This window comes from Amblyomma americanum, chromosome 6 (assembly GCF_052857255.1).
Source record: "Amblyomma americanum isolate KBUSLIRL-KWMA chromosome 6, ASM5285725v1, whole genome shotgun sequence".
NCBI classification, from domain to species: Eukaryota; Metazoa; Arthropoda; class Arachnida; order Ixodida; family Ixodidae; genus Amblyomma; species Amblyomma americanum.
In genome coordinates, this window is record NC_135502.1 from 17,233,172 (window position 1) to 17,252,664 (window position 19,493).

Consider the following 19,493-nt stretch of genomic DNA (forward strand, 5'->3'; position numbering starts at 1 on the left):
GTGCACGCTGACGTCATTGATGTTGCATAGGTCTCTGGTCACTGTAGCGGGGCGATGGAAGCTTTTCGGGGGTAAGCGCTGTTTCGTGTCACGACCTTTTGGACTTTAGTTCGCTGTATTTTTGCAAGTCTGCTTTTACCGGCTGTGTCGGGAAGTGCGTGACCTCGGGCATTAGGGACTGTCACGGTAGCGTACGCTGCCAGTAGCTGTGCGTAGATAGCGGGTAACTTGTGGGGATCACTTATTGGTCATTGCTTCAACAGTCTGAAGGTAATCACCGAGTACTTTATTTATTACTGCGATGCATACCCGAGGTGGCACAACAGGATCATACGCCCGCTTCGGCGAGGTGTGGGTGGCCTCACCACAGTTCAAGGCTCCTATCCGGGAAAGCCACACTGATGGAGGCTGCCATGTTCTAAGGGCCGCGTGTTTCGATTGCGCCGACCAGTTTTAGGCACCTTGTGCGGTCTTGGATCTGCGCATCCACTACAGTTTCATTAGGCACCAGGCTTTGAGGCGCTTGCGTTTTCGTCTTGCCTTCTCTGGAAGATGAATGACCCCGTGTTGCCGTTTGCGCCAGCGCATGCAAACAGAGCCGTAACTGGTTTACACTGTTTCTTTGCTCAGAAAGCGAGTTGCTTCGTCGCCGCCGCCTTTGCCCGAGACTACTTTCACTTTTGTTCGCAGCTCTGCTTCTGGAAACGCTTTATATTCGGCCGCTCGTTCGGGGTAAACCGGCAGAGACTGCGAACAGATTGCTCCTCGGAAGACAAATGCGTGGGCGTCAGCTTGCGTTGGTTCCGTGGGGTGCCCTAATGGTTCTTGAACTGCGCCGTGCTTTGTTTTTATATGCGCGCGCGTATCGAGAAACTTCTCTCGTTTTCCCGAGAAACTCGCTTGTACACACGCATTACGCGTCCGCTCCCAAACGGCCGGATTTTTAAAGCTCGCCTGCCAGTGTGTAGGCGGCTTCGCCCTTTAACCTTTCTCGTGTGCCCTCTCAAACCGCCCATGTGTGGGTGGCCTCACCACAGTTCAAGGATGCTTTAAGGGCCGCGTGTTTCGATTGCGCTGACCAGTTACAGGCACCTTGTGCGATCTGTCTCATGCTTATTATTTCGGTTCTACTTTTGAAGTTTTGTTTTTATTCTTTTCGCACCTCATTTTGGCTCGCTCGAGTGTCGTGACGATGCGTGTTTACATCGTCTGCCTTTCTCGGCGAGTTTACTCCACCCTTCGCTCGCGTGTTGTTTTCAAATCCGTGCTCGCGCGGGCGGGCGCCTTTGGGGCGTGACTGCCTCCTCCGGTGCTCCTTTGCATCGTGTTTATTAACCGCGACAGCGACGACGTGCTTTCCTGTCTGACCGTACGGGCTTTGTTTACGTACTGGCGCAGGTTTGGCTGAGCTCATCTGTGAGGCCGTTCCTTAAGTCGCGTGTTCGATTCGCCGCCGTGGCGCTAGCGATGGCTGCATTGTGTAAGGGGCGTTGGTAAAGAGAGATATATTACCTCCTCTGTTGCAAGCATTCGAGGGGCACCTCAGCGATAAATTGCGCATCGGTACACTGCGAGGGATATATCTCTCTTCTCTACGTCGTCTCGCGTAGCCATTGCGATCCGTTCTTTCAACTATTGGTGTCGAAACCAAATCCGCCTTAACGCGACGCAAGAAAAACAGCGTTTCTAGGGTTCTGTCTTCCCTGAGAGAGAGAGCTGGGTACATTTATGGGTGATGGTGTATACGCCCATGTCGGAGCAAACGCGCGGCGCGGATATCGCATTCGCGCGCCGCCGCCGCCGCCTCACGTTCTCGTGGGAGAACTGCAGGATGAAAGGATTGGTGCGAGCAGTTGAAGCAACTGGAATTTTGTCTTCACGTTAGAGGAACAGGCCACCCGCGCTTGACTACGTGCGGATGCCGGACGCCATCGCCAGGTCGGAGACAAGTCCTGAGAGGTATAGTAAGCAGACAGTGTGCGCTCGAGCGCGTCCGTTTTGTTTTACCTTTCTTGTCAGCGCGCGGGCATGTGTGCGTTACCCAGATGAAATTGCGACGGAAGCGGTGAGATTGGATACCCACTCCCCTTCCGCATGTGGAAGGGAGGGTAAAGTTACGTCAGGTTGGGGTGATGGGGCGGTCGTTGAGGACACGGTGAAGGGTACGGACCGGACGAAGCTTGACGCTAGCGCTCTTCGGTTATATACGCTGACAGAGCTTCGTAAGGTGCAAGGTCTGGCCTGTCGCTCTTGATTGATGTTTTCGCGGCCCGCCCTGGTAGATTTGTAAAATAATTTAAAATAAAGTGCATCAGTGCCACGAGAAGCATCCGATCCCTTCTACAACTCGTTGCGCCCTAGAAGACCGAGCACCGTCCGCCATCGAAGACACTTGTAGGACAGCATGCATGCCGAAATTACTGAAGGTTTACCACATAGCGGGAACTTGCTCGAGGGGAGACGATCGTCCCATCTCCCTAGCGGCCGGAGCTGGACTGCCCCCAGGACCTTCAGCTGGGGAATTTCTTCCTTCCTCTGGTGTCGTCCCGCCAGCCTCTTCTCTCCTACCCCTCGCAACGTCCTCCGAAACTCTCCTTATTTTCCTGCGGAGGCGTCTGCACACCTCGGGCGTCACTTTCTCGTGCCCCTTAAAAGGGCTCTAATAAAGCTGCGGTATGCCTGATATGTTAAAGCACGCCTCTCCACGAATACTGTCCTCCAATAAATTTTCTAATGCGCTTTGTAGAACCTGGGTTATCTGTATTCAGAATTCGAATTTCCGCGTCTCCGCGCTTTTCCCTCTCCTCTCGTCACTTTTTGCACGCTGGAAGGTCGGCGTTCCTCCGCCGGCCCTACCTCTGGGAGCGGAGCTTTGTGACCCGCCGGAGCTACGCGGCTGATTGGCCGCGGCCTTGGTAGCTGCCTGACGTCTGATAGAATCTAACCAGGAGCCGCCTCTCAACACGTATACGCGGATGCGGGCGACGGAGGAGGGTGCGAGCATGAAAAAGTCGCCGGGAAGGGCTCGCCAACTTTGGCGCGTGATTGTGGGTCCTCTGCTGCGTGTACAAGTGTATTACTTGGCTCAGGTTTTCATGACAACACAATGCAGTCATTGAGCGAGTTGATGTGTTTTCCTCGGAAGGAGTCTCAGAGCCCCTTTAAATGGCAAACTCATCAAGGGGGTTGCCTCTACACGTTTCCTCGGAAGTGGCCCCCACTGGGGACGCCGCTTCCTTTCGTCAGAGACCAGTGGCTTTTCGCAGACCCCTGGAAAGCGACGGCGGCCGAGGCCACAACGAGCCATGCGATCAGCGGGCCGTTGAACTCGGACGCTGTACGGGAGTAATGTTGAATTCCAATGGCAGATTGAGAGCGCTCCGCCGGATCACAAACGGAGCGCGTAGTTCAGGCGGAGATCACTCCCTCCCATTTTACCAATGGAATGCATGCGCTCCCGCGGGGTCACTTCAGCGCAAGAATAGCTCCAAGTTCAGGCAACATGGCGGCGCCCATCGAAGCGCAGCCTCTCGCTTCACCAGCGATTCGTCCTTGCCGCCACTCTGTCTCTCACGTTCACGGCAAACAAAAGGCGTACGAAGCTTTCGCTTTGTGTGATGATGCCCGCACCGCAAAATTCTAGTGATGAAACGCGCCAAATTTTCAGATTGCTTCCTTGTTTACAGAGCTGCTAGGCTTAGTACACGTCGTCTGACGTCAGAAAGCGCGGGAGGTTCAAACAAGTCAACGATTTTGGTCTAAGAAGCGGTCACAAAGAATTGACCGCGATGGAATTGACATCCTGATAAGAAAATTTTTTGTTTTAACTTGTGCGGACGCAAACAAAACGAAAAATAATTACATTTGGGAAAATTTAATTTTAGAAAAAGTCAAAAATACTGCTTGTACGTTGCCCGGATCACCGCGTAGCGACGACAGGAAGGCAGCAGCCGGTCGTGACCGGAAGCAGGCGCGGGAAAGTAAAACGTCGCGCGGGGTTCCGGCCGAAATCTGCGGAGCAAATATCGCTGCTCCACGGAGCGATCCGGGATCGTCGTCTGATCCCGATCTGCCATTGGAACAGACAACCCGCACTCCCATTTTGCCATTGGAATACGATTGCTCCCAACAGAGCAGAAAAACTTGATCCGGATCTGCCATTGGAATTCAACGTAAGGGAGGCGCGCGGCTCGTCTGCCATCAACAACCATGTGGGTTTTTTCACCACGCAGCTCTGTCTTCCGCAGTGAATCCACCCATTAGAAGCGCACGCAGCAACGGAACGGAAATGCAATGGTGAAACAGAATTCAAAGACCCAGTAAGAAACCCAGCTGTCCTCCAGAAGCACCACCCCCCTGGGTAAGGGGTTGCCCATCCAGCACCGTCGCCCTCGACCCACTCCAACTCCGCCCTCCTGCCTGGGTTTAGACTAAGATCATGAAAGTAATCATCCAGGGTAGATCCAACTGCTTTTGCAGAATCGTCACATCGGATGTCCTATCGTCCCGTAATTTTCTTTCTTTCTGTACTTACTTTTTTTTTTTTTTGCCACAAGCTTGGAGACTGTCCTTCTACACGACCACTCACTTCGCTAAAGATATGCGTGGTTTCGTGTTTTGCATTGCCCGCCGCCGTTTTTCACCCTTGTTTGTTTCTAACTCCTATTCACCCAAAGGCGTCAGTAGCACCCCCTGCGGAAAGTCTCGCTTTCGCTATAGGAGGAGTTAGGGCTGTTTACGCCCGGTGCGTCACGCTCAAGCCGCATGATTAGCCACGCACGAATGACTTGTTTTCTTGCACGCGCGGCATTTACATTCGCGACCGGGCTGCGCGTCGCGGCGTCTGTTTCGGGTCGTAATTTCAAGTTCGGGCTCCTGCTCCCACTTCGGGGGAGCGCGCTCTCGCGTATGCTGTGTGCAGCGCTCACCTTGTCCGGTGCCCTCGGAATATGTAAACATCTTGAAACCTTTTGTTTGTTTTCTTGCTTGTTTGGCGCTCGATGTGAGTGGTGTGAAAGCTTTTTTTTTTTTTGTGGCAGCTATGGTGGTCTTCATCTGCCACGCTGCTCGCTTCTGCGTTTCAGCTGGGCAGCAGTTATGAGTCTTCCCTCTGAAAGAATTTTCTCGTGCAAGTCGTCGTTCTCGTCACCGCTGATCGATAGTCTTGCAGTACCGCTAGCAACGCGCAGCCGCCGGTTCTTCGGGCAGACGACTGTTTTGTAAAACGTATCCCGCATACAGCGCCGACCATTTGAACGATGCGTTATGTTTCAAAAGCACGAGAAGGAAGCTGCGCTGCTTGGTGTTGAGTAGCAGCGCCTTAGGAGCGAAAACATTGCCTTCAACATTTAAAGGCACGCTCAGGGCTACTCCGTCCAATTATTTTCCTCGGTAAAAATTGGTTCTCTGTCACCGTAACCTGATTCAAACCCCCTGACGTGCTTGCCGAAAAGGACGAGTTGCCGCTGTTTCGAAGTGAATGGCGGTGTAGCGTGGCCTCCGGGATCAGCGCCAAGAAATCGGTGGCGGCGCATGCACTTCACTTGCGAGATCAGCCACTGATGGCGACACCTGTTGGGGGCCCTCTCTAGCTTAGAGGCTTTGTTTTCGATGAGAGTGGTGTCTGTGATCAGAACGCGGTACTGTATCGACACAGGCCAGCTTCTGTTTGTCGTGAGTGCCCTTTAAGGAGCAATGAGCAACGCTAGCTCTAAACTGACAAGTTCATCAGTACAAGCGAAGGAAAAATTTGGAACAAAAAAAAGAAAAAACTGGCTCCGTAGCTCATCAGTAATTATTTAATTGTCAACTTCTGCGAACATTAGGGAAAAAATGAATTGCGGTGTTGCGTCAGGAGCCTGATCTAATTTTTTTTTTGTGCCTTTCCAGCCGACCTAGGATTATAAAGCGTGCTCAAGTGGTCGTATAATTTTTGTCCGGGAACAGTTTCGAACAGAGCTATTATATTCCCATTACACTGTAAACTTTTTCTCAGTTATTCAAGATTAGTCGAGTGCCATCTTAATAACTGTATACACTGCATATGAGCAGTCAGTTCAGTACGCATTTTTGCAATTTCAGATGCATGACATAAGACGTTCCTCAAAGTACCCGTGAATTTTTTTATTCTTATTTCTGCACCGAGTTAGACATAATTGTGTGCCTGATCGCAGGCCGCAGGTAACGCGAAACCTAGCTTGAGTAAGGCTGCTTCTCTGCACGCATAGTTTCGGGGGCGAAGCCCACTTGCAGTAGCAGCAAGCGTGCTAGCGAGCATTACATGTAGTGTGTGTGGTGAAGCCAAGCTTGGCGCGCTTTTTGCGATATTTGGTTTCGGTTCACTACTTATTGTTATTCCGTGCACTGTACCAGCCCTGTGCATCGCCACGAATGCTGAAAATGTTGGCTGCTATGTGTAAAGCGCCGTTTCATGCGAGCGTTTATCCTATCACTGCTTGCGTCACGGCGTTTCTCGTGTTCAAAAGCGTCGTTCGGTGGGCAGTATATCCTCATTTGCCGGTCGTTTCTTACGCGTGTCTCGTGTGTCGTGTTTCACAAACGCCGCTGCGGGCTGTATTCTAGAACCGCTTTCAAAGACGAATGCATGATTAAGGTCTCTTTATGGCTTTTCCTTTTCAGTGGAATGTGCACCTGGGATAATACCCCCCTGAGATGCATTCCTGATCAGTGTTTTCTTGGCGCGTCGGAACAGACGGACAATGAGCCTTATTAGCTGAGTGGGAGGGGTGGATGGAGCCCCTTATAACGCAATGGGTCTATCCCGCGACCGGATGGGCAAGAAGCTTTCGCCGGCACCTGCGCTGCAAAATCTGATGTGCGTACTTATTGCGGGTGGACGCTGACCCGTGAAAGGACTAAACAAAGCCGTCGATCGTTTAGGAACCATTTGAAAGGGTTCAGGTACTGCCAGCGAGAACATCTGGGCTTTCGGGACAAATATCAGAGGTGCTTGCTTGCATTTTCTTTCAGTAGCCTTCGGTCTGGAGCCGTAGTCGCTAATCGCGGCTGGTGGGAAATGCGCTGTCAGTTGCGACATTTCGTTTTAAATTCGTGCATTTTCTACATTAACACTGTACGGATAGAGGCTGTACAAGCACGGAGCTAAATGACTGAGCCATGTTTTCTGTTGCGTCAACTGGCACCGTGCAACTCCTGAGCTGCGCGGAGCTCTTTTTGTGATGCCACAGGTGATGCGATGTTGTGCAGAACCACGAATGTAACCCCCGAATTTTAAATTCGTTTGCATGCCTGATTCGGAAACGCGATGCTTATGAATAAGCCTCACATGAAATTCGCTTACGGACTTGTACGAGTACAAGTAGAGCTCGTTTGAAACCACGGTGCTTGAAGCTCAGCTCTATAGCGTTTGAAAGCCCGCCATTGCGCACGCGCAGAATAGTGAGGCGCGTGGTCCGATCGGCCATGAGCGCATGAGCTACGTTAAGGTCGCCCTGCCGCTGTACGTTATTCGTGGCATATGACTGCTGTCGGACACCGAGTGGCATTTGACCACCGGCGGATGCGCGCGTACGTTTCGGTTGCCCTTCAGGTCTGTCGTTTGGACCTACGCGCGAGCACCGGGTGAAAGCTGCGAAGTGGGATGGGTCGCTCACACGCCGACGTATAGAGACGCACTTGCCGCAAATGCCCATATTTATCGGGACGCAGTTTATTCATGTCGGTAATGAAGAAAACATGTTTAACTCACTCCTCGAGACGCAAATCCACTACAGGTGCGAAGGCTGCCCTTGACGCTTTCGGCGAACGCAGGCCGCGGTGCGTTGCGATTCCGGCTCACGCCCTACCGCGGGCGCGTTTCCAGATGCTTTCGCAAAGGCCTCCGTACTATGGGGATTTATATATATAAATAAAACTTGTTTCTGTGTGTGTGTGGGGGGGGGGGGGGGATTCGTCGAAAAGGTCTCCGGTTTGAAGGTTACGCAGCCTGCGTCGTGCCCGCCGCCGTTTAGATTTACGGGTCGTCGAAATCCCGGCCGAACCCCGAAGCAATAGCTATAAATGCGCCTGAGAGGTGTGGTTCCCGGAGATATATCGAGACGCGGCGCAGAGCTCTTTCAGTTGGGATCATGTATGTAGGCCATATACTACGGAGTCTTTCCGTCGCGCGTCCGCCATTTCTCTTTCTGTTGCGCGTCTCAGCCGACAACGGTGTCGTCTGTCCGTAGACGTACTACTGCCACCGAAGCCGCCAGAAGAACTCGTGCAGCGCTGACGCCGAAGGCGAAGACGACGCCTTCCTGTCCGTCTCTTCTTCCCTCGTCGCACGCGGACGAAGGTGACGCCGGCGAACGTATCGACGCGCATCCGCCGCGGGGTCCGATCTCTTCCGTTCGTCGCTAGCGTGCGTGCAACATCAGACGCCCGCGCTAGCGTTGGCCGCACGCCACTGCCTCCCCCGCAGCCCCGCCGCCAGACTCGAGCCCCGATTGGACGGACAGGTGGACGAGGGCGGCTGTAGTGGTAGTGCTAGTGCTCTCGTCCAGACGCTCTGCTGCACGCGACCCGGCGGCTGCACACGGGCTCTAGGTGCGGGACGTCGGCAGAGTACGTATATATATACTGCACGTCGCACGGCTCGGGCTGGCGTCTGACAGCCGTTTCCAACTTCTTTCTTCTTTGCTTTTTTTCCCACTTCGGCACAACGTTGAACTTGCGGGCGGTGCTGGGCGACAGCCGCTTTGGCGCACAAACGGCTGCCGATTTTTTGTGGCGCTAGTTCTCTTTATTACTGCGCATGCGTCGCATGCCGGTGTGCTATTCGCTCTTAACCGTTATGCAACCGAACAAACTGCTGTCTTACTCACGGCGCTTCAGAATTATTGTACCGCGTACTCTGCTCGGGTCCTTCTGGCTAGGGAAGCTGTCAGAATGACAACATTACACATCTGTGTGCCACCCGTGAGAAGCTGTTCATTTTTTGCTGTATAATATATGTTTCAGTTGTTGCTTCCTCCACAGCACGTGCCCCTGTATGTTACCGTGAATCGGTCATTAGCCAGCATAGCAATCATCTAAAGAAGCATGCGATGCTGCGATTTGTTGATGCCTTCCTTCATTTTTCTTTTCAGATTTTTTTTGCCCCATTTTTTTTCGACTACTCAAGACTTCTCTTTCAAGCTGCAGTTTCTTAATGTTTCTAAACATCGGAAGCTTAGAGTGGGCAATTGGCCGTTCCCTTGACATCCACTAGCATGCGCAGTCGCACTTGCTCTCATCGTGTCTTGCCTTGTACTTCCTAGCATTTCGTTGTGTGTGCATTCTTTATTTCAAATTACCGTCTCCAGCTGCACAGAAGTTCTTAAATTGTGATAAATTTCCATTTTATATTAAGCTGCATAGCCATTCTGATTACTGCGCCTTTTAAAAGACTCATGACCTTTGCCTCAGGAAGCACCTGATAAGAACCGAGCCTTTTTCAGCGATAGCTGTTAAAGGGAGGAGCCCTTGGATCTGCATTGGCATAGAGACCGCAAAGCAATGGGGGTAGGAGAGAGGTGTCGGGGGGGGGGGGGGGGGGAGGGGGGGGGGAGAGTTGGGATGAGGGGTAGGGCACGTGCGTGCCTCAGCACAGGGAGCTGTGAGCAGGAGGGTAGTGCAGTGCTGAGAGCAAAGGATCCAGTATCTGCGGCAGCTGCGTAGCAAGAGGGAGAGGGAACACAGGGAGGACGAGAACGAGGCTCCGTGGAAGGACGCAAGAGGACACTGCACTGGCAGCGCATTTTAGAAAGAAGGGGCATGTTAACGTAGCATAGTGTAACAGCTATTGGTTGACCTTACATTATGCGTCAAGGTTTAGCCTTTTTTTTTTAAATGTACAATTAACCGTAACCGAAAACCTTGTTAGTATATGTTGCCTGGTTCGACTAAGCCATTATGAACATAAATACGAAGTTCCATGTACAGATACCGCTTTGGCTCAGCAGTTATGGCGCTCGGCTGCTGACCCGAAAGACGCGGGTACGATTCCAGTCGCGTCGGTCACGTTTTGATGGAGGTGAAATGTTAAAGGCCCGTTAAAGAACCCCAGGTGGTCGAAAATATTCAGAGCCCTCCACTACAGTGTCCCTCAGCCTGAGCCACTTTGGGGTGTTAAACCCCTTAAAAGGAAACAAAACGAAAATGAGATTGAAACTAACAGACTACTTGCTATTATTACATAGGAGGGGGTACACTTTCCGCATGATGTTGGTGGTTATGGTTGTATATACAGGAACCTGCATAGTATACCTATATAGTTACATCGCAAGAATACAATAGATCACAATCAGTGCGAGAAAGGAAAACAGTAGCGCAGAAAAACACAGACACAGCAGAAGAACGACGTAGGACGAGCGCTAACTTCATCTAGCCCCAAATAGAAGTTCTTTTAAACTACACAATCAGTGCCATATACATATACTGGTAGGATACAAAGAGAAAATGTACATAAACCCATCGGTGGGGGTGGCGAAACGTATATAGAACGGCAGTAAGGATAAAACGCAAAAGATAAAAGCTTCGGTACCTTGTTTTCTTTTTTGACTGAGCTTTGCTCCTATTCACTTGACAGCAAGGTGTGTGGCACATATCGGGGATACTGGCCTTTTCCAGTTAAAATGCAAATTTCAAAAGTTGAATTTGGCATACTTTTATTGGTGTTTTTCAGTTTAAACCGAAAAATCCGACAAACACCCTAGTATAATACACAAAAAAAGTTGTGTGAAGTTGCTTGTTGTAAGCCTCCAAAATAATTGGTAGCGCACTTCTGATGACAGCACAACTCGGCCGCACTGTGCTGTTCTTATCTTGGCAGCTAATTTTCCCTTTAGGAGGCCTGTAAGCTTCATATTCTCTTATAACGAGACTTTGCCTATACTTAAATCTAAGGATGGAAGGAGGCAGGGCTGCATTTTTGACTCTGGATAGTTTATGGCTTGAAATGTTGTATGGCAGAAATGTTGTATGGCCAGTGGCACATTGCAGCTGTATATTTGGAGTTGTCACAAATTTGTTTCGCATCCTTAAGTATTCTTTATGATCACATTTCGGATCAGACCATGCCTTGTATATTAAGCTTTTTTTTTCAGTGCCAGCTCGCTGCTGCACTTGTATTGTTGAGCACAAAACCCTGATCTTTCAGTGTACTTTGAGAAACAAATTAACTAGCTCTGCAACATTGTTAGAATTGAGTGATTTAAAATTACAGTGCAAATGTAGTAGTCTGACCCTGCTGTTGAACCTATTTTAAATTGCACAGAAGTAAATGTTTGGCCAAGTGTCACTCATAGCAAGCTGATGGGCTAGCTGTTACCTTACAGCTCTGATGTTTCTGCATGAACCCCCCCCCCCATATTTTTTTTTTCCCTTCCTTCTCAACGAGGCATGCATGTTGTTGTGCGCTTGCAGAGTGACCATGCGGGTGTTCAACTTGGAGGACTTGCATCGGCTGGTGACCACCCAGTGCCAGCAGGCTTGCATGCTGGCCGGCCTCTGCCAGCAGCGTCGGCCTGGGCATCCCCCCACCAGTGGCCTGGTACATATGTCCATTTTCTCCATTCCTCATTCTTGCTGCTTCTTTTAAAGGGAATATGTATGCATGCTCGCATGCAGTTCTTCCAAAATTGCACTGGCCTTTCTTTATGTGTGCCCACCAGGGCCCATATTCTAAATTTGATTCCTCAAGATTGATCTCTTGAGGCATTCACCAATTGGCTGAAGAAGTGGAAGCAGATGTGGTGCTCAACTGCTGTGCAGAGCATCATTGGACCAGCTGTCAAGATAATGGAGTGCGCTGCCGATTATAGAATAGTCGCTCATGGCGTCATAGTAACTTGGACGTGCAATCGCCGAGAAGCTTTCAGATACAGTGGACTCTCGTTAAAAGGAACATCAAGGGACCGGGAAAATATGTTCCGTTTATCAGGAGTTTCGTTTAGAGAGAGAAGGTTCAAGATTTCGCAATCCGTTCCGCGCTGCTTGGTCCCAACGAGGCAAGTGTGCGCGCAGTTGGCAGTCTCCGCGGAAGCGGATCTCAAATACAAAATCTAGATAATAAAGAGAACGGTACACTATGGATACAAACTTTATTGCACAAAAGCAGTAAGCAGTGAACTTTTTTTTTTTTGTCAAAGCACTACTGAAATTTAAAAAAAAATGTCAATAGTCCACTTATTCAGTGGAAATCAGTGGAAACTGCAATTTATTGGCTTGTGAAAAAGGACTTTATGTTCGCTTGTTTGCTTATGTTGATGCGTACCGCGATGGGGCTGTGCGTTAACGTCAAGTTGCAGTTTCGAGCCTATTTTCGGTTCTGTTTATACGGTGGTCGGAAAATTTTTGTTCCGATTAACGAGATTTTTTTTACATTGCCTTAATACAAAACCAACCAACTGCGAGGCGATTGTTCCATTTAAGCGTTGGTTCCATTTAACCGACTTCCATTTATCGAGATTCTACTGTAGATTCATTTCTTGCTAATGAGCAGAAATATATTTCCAGGTAACTTTATTATAATGGTGGTGGCTTTATTAGGTCATATAGTTAGTTTTTAAGTGGACTTTGCTTTTTGTTCGAAGAAGTGAGCTACAGAACTGAAGCAGGATTCAGGTTTTCTCTATCCTGGTGCAGACAGCACGGCTTCAAGTCAGAATTTTTTGTTGCGTCACAGTGCCACAAATTGCTTTCATCATTTCAGCCATTCAGTGAGCACTTCAACTCCCACAAGGTTAGAGCTAGAAACTGGGCCCAGGTTCTCCTGCGGCTCTTGTCGGCAGCTCTGAATCTTTCTGCTTATTTATTTTAATACAATGGCATTAAGGAGCTCGTTTCACAGGAAATTCGGCATCGGCACCATTGAAACCGGAAGCGGGTAGAGTGGGTGAGGGAACAAACGCGGATTAATGACATCCTTGTTGAAATCAAGAGGAAGAAATGGGCTTAGGTGGGGCATGTAATGTGAGGGCGAGATAACTGCTGGCCCTTAAGGATAACGGATTAGATTCCGAGAAAAGGCAAGCGTAGCAGGGTGCGGCTGAAAGTTAGGTGGGCGGATGAGGTTAAGAAGTTTACGGGCATGCGGTGGGCACAGCTGGCAAAGGACAGTGTTAATTGGAGAGACATGGGAGAGGCCTTTGCCCTGCAGTGGGTGTAGTCGGGCTGATAATGATGATGAACATAGCATGCAAAGCCTGGCACAACTGACCTTTCACATATCAGTTTGCATGCTTTTAATTAACAGAGCTTTGCCCAAAATGTTGAGTAGTGCCCAGTTTTTACTTCATGGTGTCACGCATTTGGCGGAGCGAGTTGCAGTAGTGTACAGGGGTTTTTCTTGTAACTACAAGCAGTGGCCATGCAGCAACAGTCGTCCTCTTTCCCCCTGCTTGCCACCTTTGTTCAACAGTCAGAGCTGTGGCACGCAGCCCACAGTGTGATGAGTTGCCAGTGCAGGCTTTCTGGGGGCAGCTCAATTTTTTTTGTCACTAGGTAAGGATTCACTGTGCTCTTCCTTCGTAGGCAAAAAAGCAGAGGCTCTTGAAGGTCCTCAAGTCGAAGCACCACAGGAATACTCACGTGAGTCAATTGCTCTGAGCTTTTTGTCATTTCATACTTATTGTTAACACCTGAATAGGGGATATGCAAAATTCCGCAAGTGCGCTTTCCCACATAACTATGTTGCCAAACAAAAGATGGCAGACTTCTCTATAAATAAGCTGCGTTCGCTACAGGACAGGCACTAAGGATGTGGATAGAATGTAAAAAACGCACTTAGGAAGAATCAAACGAAAAACTGGTCCTTCTAGCTTTGTTTCAGCTGGAAACGCATGGCCAGCCATCTTGTCTTGGCCGACATTGTCATGCAGGAAAGCGCACTTAAAGAATTTTGAATATCCCTTATTGAATTGATTTCAAAACTTTGATTTCTGATGTTTTATTGGCATTTGCACAAATTATTTGTTGTGTTCTAGTTGTTTGTAGCCAGCATTGGTGCTAACTCATATTGCTTTGCTGTTAAATGATGCAGCTTTTTCGCACATAGCCTTTCTGTGGTTTATAGAACTCGAGTGAGGCATCAAAAGCTTTATTCAAGCTAACTCAAATAGGGCATGTTCAACTTGCAAAACATGCGGGTTTTTCATGATTTTTTTATTCATTTATGCTTAATTATGTGCAGTTCAAGTTGCTACAAGAAATTAATATTCAAAGATGCCTACCCTCTGGTCGAAATCTTTTGTTTAATGCTTCAGTCGTTTGCGGCATCATCCAAAAAGTGCATTGTCACAGTAATTTGCTGTAATAAATTGTAAATACCAAAGTTAGAGCTGCTGTATTCGAAGCGATTTCACTGCGTTACGCTGGCCCAGGATTTCTTTTTCTCTTTTCTAAGGTAAGGGAGGGTGGAAAGGCTGCGTCAGAAGACTGTGCGATTTCAGGAATTTGCAGACACCTGTTGCCTAGATATGGCAGGTCACAGTCCACATTATTTTTGCCCTCCGGGGAGTGCGTGAAAATTCATTGGGTACTCTGAAAACTGGTTGAAAACTAACGCACCTCGGTGGAGCGGTGCCTGCTTCAGGCACAGTCCGCTTTTGTGAGGCACCAATGGCACATGCCGTGGCAGGTGTGTGTGCTTGCAGCTGTCCCCTGCACCTGTAGCCAGTATGAATTGTGCACGCCTGTTACATGTGGGTGGTTTTTCAGCCACTAAAGAGCATGACAGGGCTGAGGAGGAGAGGCCTGCATCCTTGTGGTAAAGGCAGATAGCGTACTGCACGTTGTTCTTTGCTAGAGCACAACTATCTTGGTGGAGCTCAAGAGTGGGATGATGCTTGATGATTGAATTTAAAATTAGCATGCATGGAAAACATATAAATGTGCAATGCAAAAGGAAACAAGCGAATGATCAAAGAGAGAATACAATGAAAAACATGGGCATAAAAAAAAATGCAAAGCGGCTGTACTCTCTCTCACAACTTGCTCAGTGTGGAGTGGGAGCTATAGATGCTTGCTAGGCATTGTTTTCCAGAGATGTGTTGCTCTTGTGTGCTCACCAGCCAACCACTGCACAGGTTTAGAAGTGGTCGCCTCACACTTGTAGCTTCTGCTTCACTGCTAGCAAGCAAGTGAATAAATTTATTCAGAACAATGCTTGATATGGAGCGTGAAGAGTGAAACTAACGCACCTACATTTTCAGTTCAGAAACGAAAGTGCACTGAGGGGGTGCAGCTGCAAGGAGCAAGAAACCAGGCACTAGGGAAGGAAATACTCTCCTGATAATCAGAATGACTGGCTTCGAAGGTTATCTCGGTCGTTTTTGTTGCACAGGTTTTAAAGTTAATTTAAAAACTGCAAACCTGTTCAAGGGCCCTGTGGATGCCCTGTGCAGCCAAGTTCTTGCATTGCTGGGAAGCTTTTCCACTCGTTATGTGTAGCCATTGAGCGTATGTATCTTCATGCACTTCGATTTAGAGGCGGAGTGCAGGGCCAATCACAAAGCACCTGCTGTTGGGCACGTGTATGCAAGCTCTGCAACCAAGTAACCAAGCCTGATGTCTATTAAGACAAAGGAACAACATGGTGGCACTAGTAAACAGCACACATTAGTGCTCTCAGAGGCCAGACCTTACCGTATAGGATGCTTCTGTAACACTGCACCTTTTTCCATGACAACTCGAGAGTGTATACTGCTAAACATCATTATAACAAACTTCTCTTTTGCAGCACAATGAGTACTCCAAAGGAAGCAGCTATTGCAGATTTCGCATTTGTTAAATATGCTTTGACAAATGAAAATTCTTCTCTCACAAATGCAGAAAATCAATTTTTCTAAAGCAGTAAAATAAGACCAATCCTGTTGTGTTTGTATGTGTCGAAACAATGCTCGAAAGTTTTTGGCCTTTTTTGTGCAATGAATCGGAAAACCAATGTTGAACACATGCCTTTGCCATCCTCCCTCCCCCCATACGCGACATTAGTAATCAACTTCATTTATTTGCACAGTCCTATATACAACTTTGTTGTCCACTCTGTTTTGCATTGTCTAGCTTTTGATAATGAAATATAATACCATATTTATTGCACGGCCATTTGTATTGATTTCCTTTCCTTCCTTCTTTTTTATTCCTTCCATTTTTCTCATGGTGCACATGGTGAGACAGTGCTACCGTGCCATGTGCTTCTGGTGCCACGTGTTCCTCTGTGTGCTGAGTGCGGTGCCGTCGCTGGAGGCCAAGGAAGTTCCCGAACGGTTCCGTGACCACGAGTACTTCCTGCGCAAGCTGTTTGACAAGTACGGCCACGACGGACGCATGACCTTCGAGGGTTTTGAGCACCTCCTGGAGAACCTCGGCCTGGCCCAGATCACCATACATGATCACGACCTGTCTGCCCACCGGCCAGGTGGCGGAAGTGTTGGGTTCGTGGATCGCCACACACACCACATGCATGCCGGCACGGGTGAGGAAAGCAGCATTGTTGATGACCACCACGATAACCACCAGCACGAAGGCAGTGGTCATTCAAATCACTCGCAAGTGCCTGAGGGAGCTCATCTTGCCAGGGCACGGAGGGACCTTTCTAGTCATGGTAAGCGCGAGCGTGTTTCTTCGAAGTAATTTGAAGTGTTCGACAGTGTGCAGTGTGCACACCTTCTGTATGCACCTTTAGGTCTCCTGTATGCGCCGTATGTTCACCTTATGTATGACCATACTGGTGCTTACACGAGACCTCCAATGTTTCATAACTAGGCGTGTGGTTTGACCACACTTGCAACAATTGGCTTTGTGTTTAGTTGGGATGTTTCTGCACATCTAGAGTAGTGAAATGTAGTACCCATGCTGACCATCCCTTAATGGCATTTGCTTAATGGCATTTTTTTTATGTGCATTACCCCCTGTGGAATTGACGCTCATGCTAGCTGTAGCCTAGAGGTCTTATGATGCTGAAGTTGCTGTGGTCAAGATGCCTACCCCGCAATGTGCCTGTGTCGAGATATATGTGCAAGGCTGCAGAGATGCCATGCCAGCGAACTTTTATTAGAACATGGTGCCTGCCATTTTAATCAAAGGAAGTGACATCAGGACATTACGAGTGAACTTGCAAAACAGTAGAATTGGAAGACTTGTGCATGCTATATGCTGTAACATGGTCGTGCGTGCGGCAGTACCCAGCCTACATTGAGTTCAGCGAGCATCTGGATGAGGTTATCAGGTGGAAGGGTGCATTAAAGCAGACCTTTAATTTAATTCTTCACTTTTTTTTTCTTCTAGACCACACTGAAGGAGCAGATCCTTCAAACAAAACTGAGGTCCCCGACGTGCAGCAGATTACACCAAAGATGAAAACTGCAGAGGTGACGTTCGAGAAGGTTGGTTGTTGGATTAGCTGATTGTTCTTCATCATGGCTGCAGGGTACTTGATGACTGTCTGCATTCAACTTTTCAGTCTTTCCATTTGTTACACCAACTGGCCAGTTCTTGACTGCCCTGTGGCATTTCATTTGTAATAAGTTCATTGCACTTTTAAGTCATTAATCATAGAATTCCCTGCTTGACTGCTGCATCTTCACATTGTGTATTTCCACTATTTAATTATACATATGAAAAAAAAATTGTACTAACAGCTGTTAAATGCGATAACATCTATTAGTTGTACTACTAACATATTTCCTGTTTGGATACAAACCAGATATCCACGCTCTGTTTTGCTACATCAGTGGCCTTGCTGCAGTTAATATTGGTGCAAAATGTGGCAAACTGGAGATGGTCAAACCCAAGGCTGCCTGTAGTCAAACATTGTCCATTGCTGGTGCAGTGTCTGACAGCAACGGAAATTCTGCACACTGTGGACACAAGCCCGGAGGCAAATGTCATAAGCCTCAAGGACTTCCTGCACGTTTGTCCCGCGCTCATTTATCAGCTGGATGAGAGGCACTGCTCCATGCCTCAAATGGATCGCCACATCCACCATCACAGCGAGGGAGAAGAGACAACAGTGGACTTCAAAGGTAACTAACTACCTCGAAAAGATGCTGGCCCCTCATTACGGTATCTTTTTTTTTTTTTTTCTGTGGCCGCTTGTGTGTCGGCTTTGCAGTGAATACTAAGAATGAGCCATTGTTTCTTGACAGCTTTGTGTTCACATCCTAAAGCGCGTGCTCTTTCCCGAAAGAAAAACTCTTCTCTCTCATGGGAAGTTATTTTTATCCTCCTTAGTGGCTCATAAAAAGCTGGTCCTGACATTGGTCTAGTGTTTCAAGTTTGTGGTTAACTGAATCTAGTGCGTAGACAAGGAATACATATGAGAAAAGTGCTCTTCATTGACAAAAGTGTGAAGAGGCAATGAAATGGCCGCATCTAGAAAGAGGAGTCCAGTGGCAAGCAGTATGAGAAAAGTGGTAAAAATTATTACTTGAAATGGTGGATTTAAGGTTACTGGGGTTGGGATGGTTTTGTCTACCCACCAATTTATCTTAATTTATCTTAACTTTACTGCACGCATACACCAAATACTGTGTTCATTCCACCAAGCATTCGCAGATGCCTCGTCACAGATAACACTTCTGTCCTTGATCACCACTTTTCATGCGTAGCATGTTCCTGGCATGTAATGTCATAATAATAACATAACAGTGCACATAATTTCTTTACCAGTGTCATTGACAGAACACTGACACGCATGTTGCCCTCTGAAATCGCCCGCTCTGAGAATCTTGTACACCTTGCAAATCTCCCATTCCCTCCGTTGCCCTGTCATGTGTGTCACAGCGGCCACATCAGATGTTGGGGGACATTCTGCATTTTCAACAATGTCCCTCCAAATGAGTGGTGCCAGCTAGTGATAGGACAGCAACTCAGGCGAAACCGGAGGGTGCTTAAATGACTGACTCAGAGGGCACTGCATGTATCTTGCTGCAGGAAGGCAGAATAGTGTACACGACACACATTCCGCCATGAACTTGGTTTGTGGCGTATTTCAGATCACAGCATAGCTTTCCTGTTCCAGTAACTGCAGGGCAAAGCTGCATTAGCCTGTCGGGCACTGTAAACACAAAACGTGGCCATATATTTTTTTACTGTTTTTATTGCATTAGCATTACTCCCTTCATCTTTACAAAATCTGTCCATCTGGTGTTGTGTGATGCCCACCCATCTTTGCCTTCGACCCATCTCTTCCGTCCAGAATACTCCACCCCACACCAAACAACTCACTTCCACCAATACAGAACCTTCACCCACCACCAACCACTCACTTCCACCCTCCAGGTGCCTTCAATGGTGAAATACAATTCAGACTCAACGGGAAAGTGATCGTTGTAGAAGCGAAATGTATAACCAGTGCTGCTAACACAGATTAGTTGCATTGCATCGTATTATCTCCTGCACACTTCTTGACACAGTGCAAAAGCCAGAAGCCAGTATGAAACACCTACTAGCCCAACTAAACACTTGAATATACATTGGCTCTGTTGATC

General features: G+C 48.3%; 1 protein-coding gene across 8 annotated transcripts in view; it reads left to right on the forward strand.

Moving 5' to 3' along the window:
- Positions 1-19,493, forward strand: part of LOC144136384 (zinc transporter foi-like) — an 87,978-nt gene that overhangs the window by 51,839 nt on the left and 16,646 nt on the right. For 7 of the 8 annotated variants that reach the window (XM_077668662.1, XM_077668664.1, XM_077668667.1 and 4 more), the window contains 5 exons: positions 11,428-11,554; positions 13,537-13,593; positions 16,180-16,606; positions 17,290-17,387; positions 17,834-18,026. In XM_077668662.1, coding sequence (XP_077524788.1) covers positions 11,435-11,554; positions 13,537-13,593; positions 16,180-16,606; positions 17,290-17,387; positions 17,834-18,026 — 895 coding nt within the window. In that variant the 5' untranslated portion in view covers positions 11,428-11,434. Of the gene's footprint in view, positions 1-7,989; positions 8,587-11,427; positions 11,555-13,536; positions 13,594-16,179; positions 16,607-17,289; positions 17,388-17,833; positions 18,027-19,493 lie in introns of those variants that run through there. The other variant, XM_077668663.1, reaches the window with a different exon arrangement.